Here is a 19,482-nt window from a genome sequence, read left to right as displayed (position 1 = left end):
ATCTAGCACACTTTATGAATTTGTGAGCATATATGAACTTAATTAACTAATTATTTCGTCTAACTTATCTGATTCGAGCATACTTCATATTATTTTGTTTTAAATTATCAACATTTTTGTTCTAAAATAAGTGAAAAGAAGTGTTTAAAATATAGAGAACTTAAAAAGTCAAAGAGCCAAAACCATTGATAATTAAAGTTTTTCAATTATTCACGTGATAGTAAATTCTTGTATGAGACGGTATCACAATAACTTATTATGAGATTAGAGTAACTACCTACTTTAAAACGACTTTATGTGTCAATCTTACCGAAGACTACTCAAAACAGTCTAACATGACATGCAACACTAAACAAAGGAACTAGTGGAAATACAAAAAGTACTCATGTCATGTAATATTTGTGTAAGGTTATCTTGAACAAGATAAACATGTATATTTGGTGAAGGTCTTGATTTAGGAGGCAGATTCCCATCTACCCATCATCATCAAAGAAGGGTGAAGATGAAGGTGCAATGAAAGTGCATAATTTGAGAGAAAAACATGCAAGTAGTATTAAAAATTATTTATTTTGGTAAGATGGACCCTCACCAAGAACGTGGCAACCTAATCTTTGTACATGTTTGTTTTATTGTGTCAATTGTATGTATATATGCAAGTTGTAGCTTGGAGTAGGGCCGGGGGCCCGGAAGAATTGCACTTTATTGAAAAATTGGGATTCAAGATAAAATTATGGGTTAATTTACAAAGCTAAATACTGGACCATGGTCTTGTCTAATTGTCTAATTGGACACTTTTAATGTTCTCTTTCAAATCAAATTTAAAGTGTGTCAAAAAGTCATCATCTTAGGTTCTTATGATTAGTACAGTACAATAGTATTTTACAAAATTACAACTCATTTTTAGGGTTTAGCCAATGTTTAAATGATGATCGTCCATGTTAGAATAAAGACAATATGTCGATATTCCTCGTGTCTCATAAGATTGTCCCGTATTTCTATGTGAATGTACTGTATTGTTGTTTTTTTACTCATCCTTTCAGTGGTATAGTTTTTCATCTTAACAATATACGTGCATGTACAAAAAATGAAAGATAAAATTCATATGCTTTTAAATGAACCAACTCTTAAATAAAGGAAAATTTTCAGGACTATCTTATTAATCAAGCAGCGTGGGTACCTTGAAGAGCAAACGATCGGTCTAACAGCATACTTGATTGGGTTGGGCACTAGTAGAGGATGCGATAGACATCCCTTTGGTGGTGGACCAAATGTGATCATTTTCATTACTTGAACTAAAATAGTGATCCCATTTGAGTCCATATCAACGATGACTCACTTGTAAGTTTCAAATATATGTTGAAGAAATTTGTTAATTTTAGCTTAGGAAGAAGGATTATTATAAATAAGAAGATAATGCAAATATAATTATCATTGAATGGTATGTGATTTTTGAAGTTTGGAAGAAGCGTTTGATGTTTACCTTCAAAGTTCCAAGGGTTATGACAAGCAAAACCCCTGATAAAATAGCTGTTTTTTGACAACAATTATATCATAATTATTTTGCTATTTCATGCACATCAACAATGGACAATGGAGACTAATTTTAATTTATATTCAATTTTTTTTTTTTTTTTTTTTTTTTTTTGTATGAGTACAATATAACTTAAATTTCATGAATTTCATTATAACTCATCTTGAATCATGAATTTCATGTAAATATCTTTACCTTGTTATTTATCAATTCCACATCAAAGAAAATGAAATATTAGAAATATACGTTGAAACTATTCCAACAATATTTTATATAATAACTTTTTTTTTTTAATTTTTTTTAATATTACTAATAGAACATAGTATATAAAATTATGCATAATTGCATAAATCAAACTATAACAATTTTTATAAGACGGGAGAAACACATCCTAAACATTTACAAAATTAGTCATTGTTTATGTTTTGATATATAACTAATTTCCGATGCATTTTTGTACCCTAAAAAAACGTTATATGACACTCTTTGGAAGGCCTTATTATGATTGACTAGTCATACGCACATAAGAAAAGTCAGTGTTGAAAATTCTTTTCTTGTCTTTAGTTAGTTAAAAGTAACATCTATTAACATAGTCACACAGTCTACTAATGATGTAATTAAGGAATTTTACCTACTTAATTATTGTCCAACTTTAGAAAGATGAAAAAAGGACCGCAAAGCAAAAGCATGCTAATAAAGTAGTATTATGCATGAATGAATGTATTAAAAGATGTACCTACCTACAACTCTACAAGGTTACAACTGGATTATAGATAGTTAAGTTAGAAAAAAAAATCATAAAAAATGGAAAGAATTAGATCAAAGTTTAAGGAAGAGGAGAATAGTTTGAGTTAGGACTTAGGATATCTATCAATTCAATATTCCTTCTTAAAAGTAAAGTGGAAAACATATTAGTTGGTAATTGTCATAGATTCTTTTTTATTTTTTATTTTTTTTAGGTGTGCTTAATTATTGAAAGGGGGGAGAGTAGAAGTGGATGGTAATTAGTAGGAAATGGGATAATATACAATGATTGCTCTAAAGTTGTATTAGGAGTAAATATTTCTTCCATTATTCTTTTAATGAAAAATTGTCATTAATAATATAATCTTTGGCCCGTTTTTTTTTTTAAATAATACAACTTTTGAATTATACTTGAATATTACAACCTTTGGGGGTCTCTATTTTAAACAAGACAAAAAAACTTGTAATCGGTTAAACAAGTTGTCTATGACACATGTCTTCATATAATTGGTCTAAATTAATATTTTATTTATTTTTTAATAAATAAATATTTTTAATTAAAAAAGAAAAAAGAAAACCCTCAAGCCCTAACCAGCAGCCCCTTTCCCCGGCGACCCTCTTCCCCGTAGAACACCCAACCCCTTCCCCAAGCGACCACCTCCCTGTTGAATGTCTTCATATAATTGGTCTAAATTAACAATTTTTTTTAGGGGAGGGATGGCTTTTCAGGGGGTTGGGGGGAAGGGGGAGGGATGGTTTTTCGGGGTTGCTGGAGAAGGGGATAGGCGATTTTCGGGGTGATTTTCGCGGCTGCTGGAGAAGGGTGGTTTCCGCGGCTGTTTGGAATGTGGATTGCTAAACATCGCCCGCAAATCTCCACATAAAGCCCGCAAACTTATATTGAAGTTACAATATTGCCCTTGACCTTAAAAAAAAAAACACAACCTAAAAAAAAATCAAAGTACGGGGATGTCGAGACGGCAAGGCAAAGAGTTGGCGGCGGCTGCGGAGGAGGGAGGGTTGGCTCGTGGCGGCAAGGTGGTGGTGGCGCCAGGTCCGGCAGCCACGTCCACCGGCCTGGCGTCTGGGCAGGACGCCCAGCCACGGTAAGTGGCGTTTGGGACAGGCGCCAGTCACTGTGGCTGGGCGTCCTGCCCAGACGCCAGGCCGGTGGACGTGGCTGCCGGACCTGGCGCCACCACCAGCCATCGGCCGTCCTGGCCAGGCGCCCCACCACTAGCCGTGGTTGTTTTGTTATTTTTTTTTTTTTTTTTGTTTTTTTGTATAATATTTTTTTTGTTGGAATTTGAGATTTTTTTTTTTCTATTTTTGTGTAATATCATTTTTTTTTTGTTGGAAATTGATAATTTTTTTTTTTTTGTGTAATATTGTGTTTTTTTTTTTGTTGGAAATTGAGAAAAAAAAATTTCTTTTTTTTTTTAATATTTTGTTTTTTTTTGTTGGTAACTGAGAAAATTTTTTATTTTGAATTTTAAGCAAGTCAAATGTAAAAAAAAAAAAAAAAAAATTGGCCGGACCACCACCCTGGTACCGGCGCCTGGCCGGGACGCCGCCACCATGGCGGTGGCGCCTAGCCAGGACGCCTGTACCATGGTTGAGGCTTCCAGGCCAGGCGCCTTGACCATGGTACTGGCGTCCCGGCTAGGCGCCACCGCCATGGTGGCGGCGTCCCGGCCAGGCGCTTGTGACACGGTGGTGGCGGCTCCTCCGGACGCCAGCCGTCTTTTCCGATGACATTTGTCGTCCCCCGGATCTCCGGCCTCCCCGTACGACTCCACATTTTTCGGTGAGTGAAATTTTCGTTTTCAGAGAAAATTGACAAAGGGGAAAAACTATCAAATCATATTAATTTTGTGGGCTTTATGTAGTAATTTGTGGGCGAAGTTTAACTAATCCCGTTTGGAATAGGCGATTTTTGGTGGTGGGGCTGGGGTTAAGGGTTAGTGTCATGGATAACCTGTTTAATAGGTTACCAACCGGTTATGTCTTAAAATTAACACTCCCTAATCAAAAGGTTGTATTATTAAAAAAAAACAGGCCAAAGGTTGAATTATTTTTGACAATTTTTCCTTCTATTTTAAAGATTTTTCTTGTAAAAAAAAAAAAAAAAGATTTTTCTTACTTAAGCATCAAAAACTTAAGTAGTGGGCCGTTTGGTCATTTATTTGGGCCGTGAGCGTGATGGGAATGGGCTTTAAAAATTTTGGGTTTCGTTTGTGTAAATTTTGAATAAAAGGCAGTAGATTACTAGATTTTACTATTTATATTATCCATGTCAAAAATCAATGCCCTTGACTATAAGTCATATATGTCACTACGGATCATCATAAGATTCATAACTTATGGGGTCAATTCAGATATGGAGTTTTTGTTGACTTTTGCTCTACACAAAAGTTTGCTAGTTGGGAAAACATAATGCTATGATTTGTTATTTTCTAGCCCATTGGGCTTAATAATAATCTGCGTTTATGATTTTATAAAACGCATGGGAAATGGAAGAAGAGGAGAGATCGGACATTTTGACCTCTTTGAGCTACCTCAAACATCATATTGTACTTCCTCCGTTTTCTAATACTTATAACAACACTTTCCTAAATAGAAATGTCATAATACTTGCAACACACTAGAGTTGGTTAGTTTTTGTTGTTGTTGAAAGTTGTACTATAATCCTTATTTTGATCTCATAGCCCACTAAATTATACTAATAACAATCTCTCATCCCCATTTTAAATGTATTAAATGAGGCTTGCTTTTCTTAAATACCGTAAAAAAAAAAAAAAAAAAAAAAAAGAAAAAAAGAAAGAAGTGTGTGTTGGAAGTCGTAGATATTTTTGCATTGTTCACATTACTTTGACACGTTCTTTCAGTTTATAACTTTATATAATGAAAAGCCTTAATTTTATTTAAAAAATTGTTAGATTTTATCTCATTATAAATTTTTAAAATATTAACATTTTACATATCAATAATAAAAGGTATTATTGGTTAAAGGCATGCACTCACAAAGTCACAAGCTCACAATTTCATCATAAACGTGAAAATAAAAACGTTACAACTATTAAAAACGAATAAAGTAATTTACAAACTCTAATCAATGTGAAACTGTTTACAAAGTACAGTATGTTACAATATGCCAAGAAGATAGAAAATACAAGTGGGCTTGGGCTTAAATGGTTCTACAATTGGGTGGATTTACATGATGTACTCCCCCCGTTCTTTTATTGAGAGTCTATTTGGGGTTTTTCACGGGAATTAAGAAATTTAATGATTGGAAGTACAAATATGCATGTGGTATTGGAGAGAGATAGATAGAAAAAGTGGTTAAAAATTATTGATGAGAGGGAGAGAGAAAGTATTGGGAATTGATGTCAAAAAAAAAAAAAAAAAAAAAAAAAAAAAAAAAAAAGAGTAATGTTGTCAAAAAGTACAACATTTAAATGGAAATAGGCTCTTAATTTTGATTACCTCAAAATAGAATACACACTCTTAGTAAAAGGACAGAGGGAGTATAACTGAACATTTGTACTGCATGTGAATTCCGACATGGCTTGGGTTTGTCTAGACTCTAAAATTGATCAAGCATTTGTAAATCATCACTAGCTTATTATATACCCATGGCTTCTTGCCTTCTTCAATCAAATCATCAGCAGAATCATCACGATTTTGAAAACTAACAACAAAACGTTTAAATCAACTTTTGCGGTTTTCAATTTATTTAATTTTAAATTTTAAAAGAAAAAAAAAATAGACGAACGAGTACTAGATATAGTTTTTTTTGGTGTTCCACTCGGTTCACCGAACCTTTGAACGAATCTGGATTCGAGGATCAGTTCTGTGTGATTAGGTTCTAATCTCTTTCCAATTGTTATTGCGGGGATTTGAACACGCGGTTCTCTACCAAGTGTAGCCCCAATCACCACTACAACAACAATCAATTAGTACGAGTACTAGATATAGTAAAATTCTCATTCCCATCCTACACTTCCAACGTACCAAATCGTAAGGTAAATCTCAATATACTTATCAATTCTACGGAACGAAAGAACATTCTATTGTTCTTTATTTATCAAAAAACTTACTCCCTCAGATTAGTACAATTCTATTCAAAATAGGAAATCTGCCTTATAACAAAAAAGCATATTCCCTCAGATTCCCGCGCATTTTATTTATCGTTAATCACCTAATTACTTTCCTATAAATCCGTCAAAATTTAGCCCTTGGATTCAATTGTCACACATAATCCAACGATCCTCAGTATATGAAAAGATCCTACGGTACATTCTTTGAAGAACCCTTTAAAACTATAAATACCTCTCCAATTAACTTCTAGGGCATCACACAAAAAACAAATATCAATTCATCAAAGTTTCTTATTCTTTTCTAAGTAATTTTCTTGAGCAATGGAAGGATTAATGGTCGTTTTCGACTTCGATAAAACGATTATCGATTGTGATAGTGATGAATGGGTTGTTACTGAGTTAGGTTTTACACCACTCTTCAATAAACTACTACTCGTAGATACCATGCCTTTTAACACTATAATGGTTAGTATTTTTATTTAGGTTTAATTTAAATGTGTTTTGATCTATTTTCTTGGTTTTATTATATAGTTGACGCAGTTTACATATATTTTATTGATCATAACAGGATACATTGATGAAAGAAATGCATAAACAAGGAATTACAATTGATGATATTGTACAAGTCTTGAAACGAGTTCCGATTCATCCCCGTGTTGTTCCCGCGATCATATCTGCCCATGCTGCTGGGTATTTGAAACTATTCTTGTTTATGTCATCCGGAATTAATAGTCACGTTTGATATTTGATTGATACATTATAGTGTTAATAATTGAATTAGTGACATGACAACTAAATCTTGACCATGATAGTGTATTAATCGAGTTTTCTAGGTATTAATTAGGATACTTAGCTTAATTGTGATGACTAAATTAAATCTTGATCATTGTAGTACATTAACTAGGTGGTCTAGGTATTAATAAGAATTCTTGGGAGTTTATTTTTTCAGGTGTGATCTGAGGATTGTAAGTGACGCAAATACTTTCTTCATCGAGACCGTACTTGATCATCTTGGAGTAAAGGATTATTTCTCAGAGATTAACACGAATCCGGGTTATGTTGATCAAGAAGGGAGATTAAGGATATTACCGTTACATGATTTCACTAAATCTCCTCATGGATGTAGCAACCCTTGTCCTCCAAACATGTGCAAGGTAAATATATATACAAGTATTTTGTAATTTGTACCCATATATTATTTAATTTATGTTATCAAACCTTAATATATAAATTAATTACATGTTATGAATATTCATGTCTAATTTTATGTTATTGTTCAAAAAATTGTAGGGTTTAGTGATCAAAAGGTTACTACGTGAGCAAGAATCCAAGAAAATCATTTACTTAGGAGATGGTCTCGGAGATTATTGTCCTTCTTTAATGCTAAGAGAAAATGACCATGTTATGCCAAGGAAGAACTTTCCTGTTTATGACTTGATCTCAAGAAACCCAAACCTTATCAAGGCCAAGATCCATGAATGGGAAGACGGCCGTGATCTCGAACGAGTCCTATTGTCTATCATCCAAGGTATCATCTCTATTAGAGATGATAGTAATGTTGCTCAATTTTTTAACCATGAGATCTTGCCTGTTACTACTTCCCATCAAGCCTTGCCTCAGGCTCCCCGTATTCCTGTTTAGAAATTGGAAAGAATAGCTATTTTGTAATTTTTGTTTGATTGATCTTATAATAGGTTTATGTTGCTCAATTTAAGAATTGTATTAGTGATTGAAGATGTCTTTCGATATTATATATGACATACGTAGAACATGTTCTTGTCTTATTATGTTACAAGTCTAGTTCAAAATAGTTAATTATATATGTCGGATAGTTGGGTAGGCTTTATTAAGGTCGTGTATATAAGTTAGTTGAAAGACCGATATGACATTACTTTTTCTAGACTCATCCAGCTTGCTTAAGCATGAGGCACGCTGACATGTGGACGGTCTAACCCACCCGTGCCTAGCTCTAACTGGCCTGGAGTATATGGAGAGATATTTTGTTTATATCTTGTTACACTAACAAACGACAATATGCTATATGCATATATGCCTAAGATTTAACAATGATTGGCAAACAACTACCAATGATTGGCACAGCGGAACAACGCGTGAGAGAAGAATCGTACGTAGTCCTATTGGAATTGATCCACTACAATATAATTTGTTTTATAGATATTTTAAGAATATTATACATTAGTTTTCCACTCGTAAAAAAAAGGTTGGAGTTTGCATGCAGCTACTAGACTTAACTTGATTGATTAATTTTCCTCAAAAAAAAAAAAAAAAAAAAAAAAAAAAAAAAACTTGATTGATTAATGTTGACAATATATTTGTGATATAGTTTTTGGATTGTGTTAGTAGACTAGTATGTAGTAATAGTTGTTAGGAGTCGTCCAATGCAAATCCATTAATAATATTAGTTGGTCTTAGAAGTTTGCTAAATTATTCGCGACTTGCTGCTAGGACTGCTACTATTACCTTCTTATATGTATTATTATGCACAAACATCGTAACGGTTGACATAAAATTGCCTAAAACAGAAAGAAGTTCATAGAAAGTCGAAAATTGTAGGATCATATCGTTTGGTTGGCAAAACGAATAATTAATTAGGAGCATCCTATACGGAACGAAGTTTTAAGTAACACTAAGAAAATATATATAGCTAGAAATAAACATTAACACATGTATATTTCATATCTATACTATAAAAAAATTGATATTTTACACATCATGATGAATTAAATAATTAAACAGAATATCACATTAGTATGTTTTTCCTTAGATAAAAGTAATTAAATATTGGATTATTTGAATATGAATCTATAAAGGTTTCAATTAGGAACAACAAAGAAAGTGCCAAACTTGAATTCAATAGCTAGTCATTTTTAGATTTATTGAACTTTATTTAGGGACGTTTTTTTTTCTAATTTGAATTTGATTAAGGTTTTTCTAGATAGAACCAAACTTTAACTTAATTGTATTCCATACATAGTGAATGTGAATTAACTTAGTTGGTTAACCTTTTGAAGGTGATATTTAAGACCTAGGATATTGGATCAAATTTCTTCAACATCATATCACTGCCTTTTGTGGCTATCTCAGCACTAAAAAAAACCTGTACTCCATACGTAACAAATGAATATATTCCCTAGCTAGGCCAAGGATCCATATCTTTTTTTTGAAACAAACCAATTCATTTGTAAAAAGCCAGCATCTACAATAAAAATCTAAATTAACAAATACATAAAATTGAATCAAATAAGGGTTTCCTTTATCAAAGCTACTATCGTTCAATAAATCTTGCACTGTATGTGGTACATCTCTCGTACATATCACTAGAGTATACAACCTTTTCGGAGAGACAGTCTAACGAATTGTTGTAGCCATAAGGATGATTTTCATCTGATTCACTTGAACGTATTTGAAAATTTGACAACTGTTGCAATCCCGAACAAAACTTTACCAACAAACTGATAATAGAGCAAAAGATAATTACCTTTTTGATAAACTCTAGCACAAAAAAAAAACCCTAAACAAAAACAAACAACTAATAACTCCATCATAAGGAGACACTCTACCATAGGAAGATGGCCGAACATCTACACTGCATTGATCAACACATAAGTACATAACACACAATTTTATCACACATCCCCATATTAATACCAATTAGAGAAATATATGAAATGTTTATATAATAAAAAGAAGATTGAATTAGTATTTGGAGGTTTACAAAAAACACACAGTCCTCCCATTTTTCCATGTAACAGAAATATCTTAATCTCTTTGCTCTCGAAAATTTGTGCATGTATATAAAATTACAATAAAACTTACATAGTTAAATAAAAATCCCTCTCTTTAAAAAATTAAATACATATATATACAGATACAACTTAAACATGCCTCCAAGGATTTTCAGCAAGGCTAACACATTCATTATACCTAAAACAATCAATCAAATGATCGATGGTCATCCCAGCTGCTTGGATGAACGACTGAGTGATGACCGGTCCGACTAGCCGGAACCCTCGACGTACAAGATCCTTGCTTATGACTTCAGCTTTTGGAGTCCTTAATGGCACATTCCTTGGATATCTGTACTTGTTAATTATTGGTCTATAGTTGAAATATCCCCATATATAGCTGCAAAATGATCCATACTCCTTCATTACCTGCATAAATATTCAATTACATTGCATGAAATTAATTAGAAATTTGCATTTGAATAATTGTTGACATCAACATAAATCATATATTCCTATACCTCTTACGTAATCTAGACTTATTAATAGACAAAATTTATGTTAATTAACAAATTAAATAATAATGAGTACATCATATACATACATGAATCATATTATGAAAAATGTTGGTTAGTTTTAAAATTCATATATACCAATTGTTTTGAAGATAATGTAACTTTAACATATTTTTTCACCTAGAGGTCACAAAAAGTATAACTACGTGATTATCATTTTAGGACAGAGCGAGTATACATGCGTATTATTTATTTAAGCAATAGGGAAATGCATAAAGAGGTAAATCCAGTATTTGAAGATTTTTAATCCATTCCTTGTGCTTTCTTTTGAAGAACTTGCCTTCATTATTCCTTTGGCATTCTCCACAATGCACCTTGCTCTGCACTCAGGTAATCCCAGCTCCTTGTTCGACGATATCTCTATGATCTCGCTCTCCTCCATGTTAGCAACGAAGTTGATATCAAATCCTCCAAATGATTCTCTATAATATATACGTCATAATGAATAATACAAGTATAATGGTCAGATTAATTTTTCTAAGTAAATAAAAAAGATATATAACAAAAAACTTATGTATGAAAAGGAGCGTTTACCTCAGTTGGCCTCTTTTTTTCAGAATGTCAGTCCAATTGTGATCCATCAACATACCAGACATGGAGAGCAGCTCAAACAATTGACTATGAACAAAACATTAGTACATTTTCTCAAATATACTTTTAGATTAAATGATGTAAATTCCTATTATATAAACTAAAAGTGAAATATATATGTTCAAATACATAGTTCGTTGGTACGTACTTGTCATCATATACCGGTACTCCCCATTGTTCGTCATGGAAGGTTACATACGCGTTATCTGTTCGAACCCCAATAGACAAGAAAAAGAGAGCATTGCTTTAATTTATTCCTCTTTTACATATATAAGATAATCAAGGTCTTTGAAGAAAATGTTCTCTCTTTGTGATGTGATCAACTAGGGTTATTAGGCATTTAGGCCTGAATTTAACATAAAGGCCTCGATTTTCTCCTTATTCAAAGTGTTCTATTCTAAATTTTTAAGGTCAGGTGTGATCTGGTCTAGTCACAATTATTATTTATATAATTTTGTCTGATCTACTCTTTTTTGGGTGTGGTTGCGTTTAATTTGAATTAAACAAGAATAAGTAATAATTAAGAAGAATAAAGGGAAGAAAACAAAGGTTTAATATAAAGGTTTAATCCACACTTAATACGCAGAAAAAACCTAGAGCTAGCTAAAAACTTGATTCAATTCAATGCGCTCACTTAACTATATGGGCACAAGTCGAGCTTGAACTTGGTCTAGTTGAAGTAGCTCAATTAGCTAATTGGCTTCATGTATCATTGTCACAATATATGAAGTTGGTATAACATATATGCGAAGCTTCTGGGTGGTATTCATCATATCATACAAAATTAAATCTTAAAATTAATGATAACATAATTACTAGACAAGTAATTGATGATCAACTTAACAAACTCATCAAAACAGTACAATAGAATGCTTAAACTTAATGTAACTGGAGGTCTAAGATAATATTAATCATGTATTTATAAAAAGTGAAAGCATGCATTACTGTAAAAGAAGTTCCAATAGCCAGTTTTAAACAAGAAAAGTACGAAAATTATATTCCAACTACCACTATTTTGTTCAATTAAGTGTAAATATATATTTATCACAAGTTGAAATAAGATATAATCTTCTTACCACTATTTTTGGTTATCCAATGGCATCTCTTGACCTCACCATTATCATCACAAGGCTTCTTAGGACTAGACAATTGTTCAACCTTAGCACTAGCCACCACTGGAACGTCTTTCTTTTCAGGAGAGGTTGCCGTAACCTTTCGAAGTGATTCGAGTGATAACAAAATCTTTTGATCCAAAGGACATGAGTAATCCGTAAGGGAAGAATCCGTTGAGGTTTGAGACAATGATAATGAGATCGACGACACCGATAGTGAAGAGTTGCTCCTATGGATCCCAAGTGGATAGACCTTCTTGAAGTTTTTGAAGAAACTATTGTTATTTTGGTTTGGATTCTCTTTTGCCTTAAACCACCCTATTTTGCTACTCTTCTCTAGAACATTTTTCCTTACATTTCCTCGTGACATTTTTTTGTTACTTTTTTTTTTTTTTGACTCAATAATATTACAAAATGTATAAAATTTAACAAAGAAATAAAGACATTATAGAAAATAAATAAATATAGTTATATAACTTAGATTGGTTGTGATTTATAAAATATTTGCTTTTGTAACGGAAGGGGTCTTTATAAGAAAATTTGGCTACAAATTTGGTTGGTGAAGTGTGAGTTTCATTACATAGCCTTAAATTACTAATTTTTTCATCTTGGTTCACAAGCAAATAATCTAACTAGTGGGATGTATTAGTGCTTAACAAAATTTATTTTATATAGATTAGATGCTAATCATGATATTATATAATATATCTTTCACTTTTAATTAATTTGGTCCACCCTACCTAATTAGGAAATAAATTATAATAAAATAAAATGATTAAAGGTTGATGCTTAGATCATATATGCACTTATATTGCTATATCAAAGTTTTGACATCTAGCTAGCTACTATCATAATGAATGTAGAACGCATGAAATTTTCTTACATAAGTATTTAGTTTATTATTACTAATCTTTTTAATTAATTATATTTAAGCATATGGTATGAAAAGGGTCAATAAATCAAAATAAGGTGGTTGGAACATAGTTGTTATCGTTTTATTGGAATGATAATGATATATTATTTTATTTTCAGATATTCTTTATGATCATTCTTGTGAAACATCCATATATAGGTATTAGATTCCAATAATGCTTGATTTAGTAACTAGGAGTATTAGTTAGTAGATCTTTTTCAATTTAATTAATTCTGAGTAGTTTGTTTTAGTATTATTATAGCTTGTGGTGGCATTTATTATTTGGATTCACATACACAGTGGCAAGAACCCTAGATAGTCTATTTGTTTCTAGAACTTCAATTTTGAGCATTTCGATGAGAAAATAGGGGACAAATGAGTTAGGGCTGGTTGGCCAGAAACTAGTTTATATGACACTTTGAAGAAAATTTCTCTTACACATTCGCAATCTGATCCCTTTATATTGTTTTGGTGTTTCTTCATACAACTTTCTTCAACAAAAGTGGTAAAACCATCTCGAATAAAAAAATTTTTAGTGAGATTTATATAATATCTTAGACAATAGCTGGAGAAATCGATCATATCCGATCCATTGCAAACATATAAAGTCTACAATAAACAAATCTATCCAATAATAAAAAAGATCATTAACATAATTAAAACCTACTTCCTCCATTTTTTTAGTTTTTTTAGTTTACACGTTTCTTTTGTCACATTTGTCAATGCACAACTTCAACTATTCATATCTCTAATGATCGATAAGCAAAAATTATGAAAATTTGATATTTTGAAAATATATATCGTGACGAATCTAATAAGATCCACATGACTATATTTTTTATTATGTATAAAGCATAAATCACGGTCAAATAAGAGTGTGAATAGTGATAAAGTCAAAACGTGTCAACTTAAAAAAACGGAGGTAGTTTTTTTTTAAAAAAAAAAAAAAAAAAAAAAAAAAAGTCAAGTGGTAGTTTGCTTTTAATTAACGAGAATTTATTCTTTGCCGACATAACCAAAGTCTTGACAAGACTTAATTAGTCACTTTACCAACGTACAACTATATGGGAACGAACATTAATTCTTTGATTAAGATTAATAATCGCATAATAATGATTAGCAAGTAGTAACGTTATTAACTGTTCCCAATTTTCAGGTCCGATGGTTGCTTCATGGTAAGTTAAACTGTTAGAATTAAAGATTTCATTAACGGGGTCCACTAAAAACTTGGGTATTACTCTTATCTTGGAGATTTGAGGCAAACCTTTTGCCCGAATGAGACAAAGATATTCCATCTTTTAAACATTCTAATTTCCTCACATTTTTTAGGTTTTACTGCTTTTTCATCTTCAACCAACTTAATTAGCTTAGTTTTTTGATTGTCACAAACTTGTTCTTTTTCATGAAGCGTGAAACTTGGGATTTAGATCATGGATTAGTGCGCATACCTTTGAAATTAGTTGTCACATTTTTATACTTTTGAGGATAAGAAAATGATATGCTTTTACTCTTTTCGTTTTTAAATACTTGCTCCAATTCTTGGGCACGTATGCCGATGCTAATCTTTGATCAATAATATATTTAATTATCAATAAGTATAAATTCTAATAATTGAAAATTAATAATCTATTCATTGAGACGATTCCAACAATTACCTACATTACTATTCTTTTTTATTTATTTATTTATTATTTTTTTTTTATGTATAAATCACAAACATTGATCAAATTAAAGTAGGACAAATGAACAGTGCAAAAAGTAGAAATGGAGCAAATATTTAAAAATGGAGGGAGTACTGTTTTAGAATAAATGTTACACTTTTCTAAGACTAGGATCGGAGCAACTCCAATGGTTGTAGTTATGGACTTGCTTGCAATTTTCAAAAGTCCCTAACTATTAGCTTGATCATTGAAGCTAAAGAAATACAATTAGCTTGCCCAAGCTAATTTGCTTGAGAAAATATTTTCCAATATTTTATAAATTAATATATTAATATAATTAAAAAATTTAAGCTAATTGAGAAAGTTAAGCTCACTTAATTAGAAAGCCATTAGATAGCTAACCATTGGGGCACAAAATAGCTATAAAGAGAGTTAGCTTAAAATCCTAGCTATGTGGCATTCCAAACTTATTTGACAATTAGCTTACCATTAGAAATGTTCGTAACACTATGAAAGCATAAAAGGAAATAAGCAGATAAAGTGGAATGTTGTAAAAATAAAACAAAAAAAAATGTATATATGACTTGTTCTCATTAGCTTATCGAGTAATTACAAAACTTACGACTGGGTTTTTTGTATTTTTTTTTTAAATATAAGGTCATATTAGACCAAACCAGGTTATATCATACTCCGTAAACTTTTAAATTTAGTTTAAACTATCTTTAATTGAGTATGAATATAACTTATGGTAAGAAAATTATATAGTCAAAAAATACACAATACAACGAATATAGCAAGATCTTATTTGACTATGTTTTCTTCATACATTAGTGCAAAAATAAGATAAAAGTTTAATCAACCATTACATTAGACAAGGCCAAGTAAAAACTTATTAAAATCATACCAAAATACCTTATTTTGGTGAAGAGAGCAAGTTCAATACTACATTCATTTTCATTTGATCTTAACATTTATTATTTGAGTGGATTAAAAAATTAGTGAGTGGGAGTAAGAAAAAGGTATTAAAAAAGTAAAATTGTAAGAGAGACAATGTTTAAAAGTGGGTGAGTGTAAAAAAAATGTGGATAAAGCTTGAAAATGTGAAAATATTATTGGCTAAAAGGAAAATGAAAGAGTTAGTTAAAATAGAATAAAGTAAAATAATTAAGAGATTCTGAAAACATGCCAAAAAGGAAAGGTACTATGATCATTTACTATGGTAATCGAGGTAAAAATATATAAATAAATATATATATATATATATATATATATATATATATATATATATATATATATATATAGAGGAAGGCTCATGTAAGAACCCTCCTCTATATAAGAACCCAATCTTATATAAGAACCAATCTCAGCCGTTTATTAGTTTTGATCCAACAATCTAAAATGATCATTTAGTAATGGCATTTCTGTAATTCTTCTTTTATGTTCTAATTTTTTTTTTTTTTGCCCACTCCTATGTTCTAAATTTGGTCTGCTTATGTTCTAATTTTTTTTCCTATGTTCTAAATTTAGTCTACTTATGTTTTAAAGTTTTTTTTCTATGTTCTAAATTTTTTCTACGTATGTTCTAAAGTTTTTTTTTTTTTTTCTTATGTTCTAAATATTCTTTTACCTATGTTCTAAATTCTTTTGCCTATGTTCTAAATTCAGTCTATTTATGTTCTAAAGATTTTTTTTTTCCTATGTTCTAAACTTTTACTACCTATGTTCTAAAGTTTTTTTTTTCCTACGTTCTAAATATTCGTTTACATATGTTATATTTTTTTTTTCCTATGTTCTAAATTTAGTCTACTTATGTTCTAAAGTTTTTTTTTTCCTATGTTCTAAATTTAGTCTACTTATTTTCTGCTCATATAACTTAGTGCTAATTTAATTTGTTTTATTGGATTTTTTTTTTTAAAAAAAAAAACATTTGAAGTTTTTTTAGTTATTTATAAAGATAACCTATGTAGGAATTGAACCTACATCCTCTATGCATTTGCATAGTGCTCTTCCAATTGAGCTAATAGGTTTTATCATATGTTCTAAATATTATTTGAAAATGTTCTAAATATATGTATGTTCTAAACTATTTCCTATGTTCTACATTTTATTGTTTATGTTCTAAATTTTTCTGTCCATGTTCTAAATATATATCCTATATTCATATTTTTTTGTCTATGTTCTAAATTTATTTCCTATGTTCTAAACCTATGTTCTAAATTTTTTCCGTATGCTCTAAATTTTATCCTATGCTCTAAATTTTTTCTACCTATTTTCTAATTTTTTTTCCATACGTTCTAAATTTTTTCTATCTATGTTCTAAACTTTATCATATGTTCTAAATTTTTTCACCCTATGTTCTAAATTTTTAGTATATGTTCTAAACTTATTTTCTATGCTCTTATTTTTTTTTCCCAATATTCTAAATTTCCATTTTTTTTCCTATGATCTAATTTTTTTTCCCAATGTTCTAATTTTCTATGTTCTAAATTTTTACTAGGTTGCAAATCATTTTCTTATGTTCCAAATTTTTCCTATGTTCTAAAGTTGTTCGTATATTCTACACCTATGTTCTAGCTATGTTCTAAATTTTTTCTATATATGTTCTAAAATTTTCTCTCTATGTTCTAATTTTTTTGACTATGTTTTAAATATTTTTAATTTGGCCTATGTTCTAGTATTTTTTTTCCTATGTTCTAAATATATTCTGCCTATGTTCTAATATTTTTTTTTTCCTACGTTCTGTTCTAGATTAGTTTTCATACGTTCTAAATATTTCTGCCTATGTTTTAAATTCCTATGTTCTAAATTTTTTATTATGTTCTAAATTTTTTTAAATATGTTCTAAATTCCTATGTTCTAAAATTTTTTATATGTTCTAATTTTTTTTTATATATTCTAAATTTTTCTATATGTTCTAAACCCTATGTTCTAAAATTTATTCCTATGTTTAAGTTTTTTTTTTTTGCTTACGTTCTAATTTTTTATTCCAATGTTCTAAATTTAGTCTACTTATTTTCTAATTTTTTTTTTGCCTACTCCTATGTTCTAATTTTTTTTTTTTGCCTACTCCTATGTTCTAATTTTTTTTTTGCCTACTCCTACGCTCTAATGTTCCCGGCAATCCCTGTGAAAGTTGCCCCTTGCATGGGGATTGCCGGGAATAAAAGTTCTAGCGTACTCCAGAATGGGTGCAAATAGTTCCTCTTTCGACTTCATTACCAATTCACCACAATCACTCTTACTCTGGAAAACATTTATTAAAACAATCCATTCAAAGGTACATACACACAATCACTGCCTCTTAGAATAAGCAGTCACTAACTCCTCCACCAACATGTACCAATGAAGAACTGACCAACTCGAAAACCCCAGTTCCCACACAATAAATCATCACCACTGATGTTACAACACAGCAAAGAATGGCACATAACATCTCACTTAGCTATGAAAAATGACGCAATTTCTAAGATCATTTCTTCAAAGCACCTCCAAACAGTAGCCACCCTACCCATGTATAAATTTCAAAAAAAATAATAATAAAACTCAAATTGCAACCAAATAGCAAGTCAAGTTCATGGTATATGCAAATTCGAAACCACACAACGAGTTCGATAGGACATGAATTACAAACCACTAGGATCATACTTACTCAACAATAAAAGTTCAGTAACAAGTAATAACCAGTGCGTTCAAACTATAAACCTATAGGCGGCTGGTGTCCAACACGAGTACCAGGGTAACATAGCCTAAGGCGGCATTACTATAGTAGCAGCTTAATCTTAAATTCTGGAATTCAGTCAGCAATAACTCAATCATCCAACTAGCATTATAAATAAACCTCACTATTAATCTCATACACGCAAATCCGTGTAAATAGATAATCAAAAGCTACCTTTTCATGGATTGCATAATTACTTCAAAACTAAATGATCACAAAGAAACATGAGTAAATTATACGGAGTATTATCACAAAGAACACACAGTTTAAACCCAAGAAAACATCCAATTTTATTTATTAGTACCAACTTCGAAAGCTGATTACATTCCACGCTACTGTCATCCATGGATGCATTAAACTAGAACAAATTATATAGGAAATCAAGTTCAAACCACAAACATCAAACTGCAATAAAAAACTTCGAAAAACAGAAATTGAACTTCTAATTCATCAGCTGAATAGAACTCAAGGCTTAAAAACCATGGATCTTGATCCGTATAATACGAACAAAAAACCCTAGGTATAAACACCAACAAATTAACCTAAAATTATCAATAGAAAACAGAAATTGAAAACCTCGATAGAAAAAACCCTAGGATATCAAACAAGGAAGATGAATTAATGGAGGAGAGAGAGAAAGTACTCAGTACCGATTTCAATGGAGGAAGGAGCAGGAGAAAAGAGAGAAGGGAGACCAGAGAAGAGGCGTTTAGCGGGGTCCACACCTCGAAATTCAACGGCCAGTACGAGGTGGTCGATCGTACGGCGTCGCCGGTGGTTTTCTCTCTCTT

At 31.0% G+C, this 19,482-nt stretch overlaps 2 protein-coding genes across 2 annotated transcripts; one reads left to right on the top strand and one right to left on the bottom strand.

The window, feature by feature from the left end:
- The first annotated feature begins 5,146 nt into the window (after positions 1-5,146).
- LOC110685699 (inorganic pyrophosphatase 2-like) lies at positions 5,147-8,016 on the top strand. Its single transcript, XM_021862226.1, has 4 exons — positions 5,147-6,840; positions 6,944-7,065; positions 7,325-7,529; positions 7,666-8,016. Exons 1-4 carry the CDS (start codon positions 6,697-6,699, stop codon positions 8,014-8,016), a joined length of 822 nt encoding a protein of 273 aa, XP_021717918.1. The 5' UTR covers positions 5,147-6,696.
- Positions 8,017-10,047: 2,031 nt separating this feature from the next.
- On the bottom strand, positions 10,048-13,019 carry LOC110686063 (DNA-3-methyladenine glycosylase-like). The gene is made up of 5 exons (XM_021862645.1): positions 12,364-13,019; positions 11,436-11,493; positions 11,231-11,314; positions 10,977-11,118; positions 10,048-10,550 (listed from the first exon to the last, which is right to left on the bottom strand). The coding sequence occupies exons 1-5, from the start codon at positions 12,767-12,769 to the stop codon at positions 10,272-10,274; spliced, it is 969 nt and encodes a 322-aa protein (XP_021718337.1). The 5' UTR covers positions 12,770-13,019; the 3' UTR covers positions 10,048-10,271.
- Between the last annotated feature and the right edge of the window lie 6,463 nt (positions 13,020-19,482).

This window comes from Chenopodium quinoa, unplaced genomic scaffold (assembly GCF_001683475.1).
Source record: "Chenopodium quinoa cultivar QQ74 unplaced genomic scaffold, ASM168347v1, whole genome shotgun sequence".
Classification (NCBI taxonomy): Eukaryota; Viridiplantae; Streptophyta; class Magnoliopsida; order Caryophyllales; family Amaranthaceae; genus Chenopodium; species Chenopodium quinoa.
The sequence above is the reverse complement of the archived record's forward strand: the minus strand, read 5'-3'. Positions and strand labels throughout refer to the sequence as shown.

Coding starts and splice junctions, on each gene's coding strand:
- LOC110685699 (XM_021862226.1), top strand. CDS start 6,697: ATGGAAGGATTAATGGTCGTTTTCGACTTCGATAAAACGATTATCGAT. Junction 7,066..7,324: donor ATATCTGCCCATGCTGCTGG/GTATTTGAAACT, acceptor TTATTTTTTCAG/GTGTGATCTGAGGATTGTAA. Junction 7,530..7,665: donor GTCCTCCAAACATGTGCAAG/GTAAATATATAT, acceptor AAAAAATTGTAG/GGTTTAGTGATCAAAAGGTT.
- LOC110686063 (XM_021862645.1), bottom strand. CDS start 12,769: ATGTCACGAGGAAATGTAAGGAAAAATGTTCTAGAGAAGAGTAGCAAA. Junction 11,119..11,230: donor AAAAAAAGAGGCCAACTGAG/GTAAACGCTCCT, acceptor TATATATTATAG/AGAATCATTTGGAGGATTTG. Junction 10,551..10,976: donor ATGCCAAAGGAATAATGAAG/GCAAGTTCTTCA, acceptor ATATTTATGCAG/GTAATGAAGGAGTATGGATC.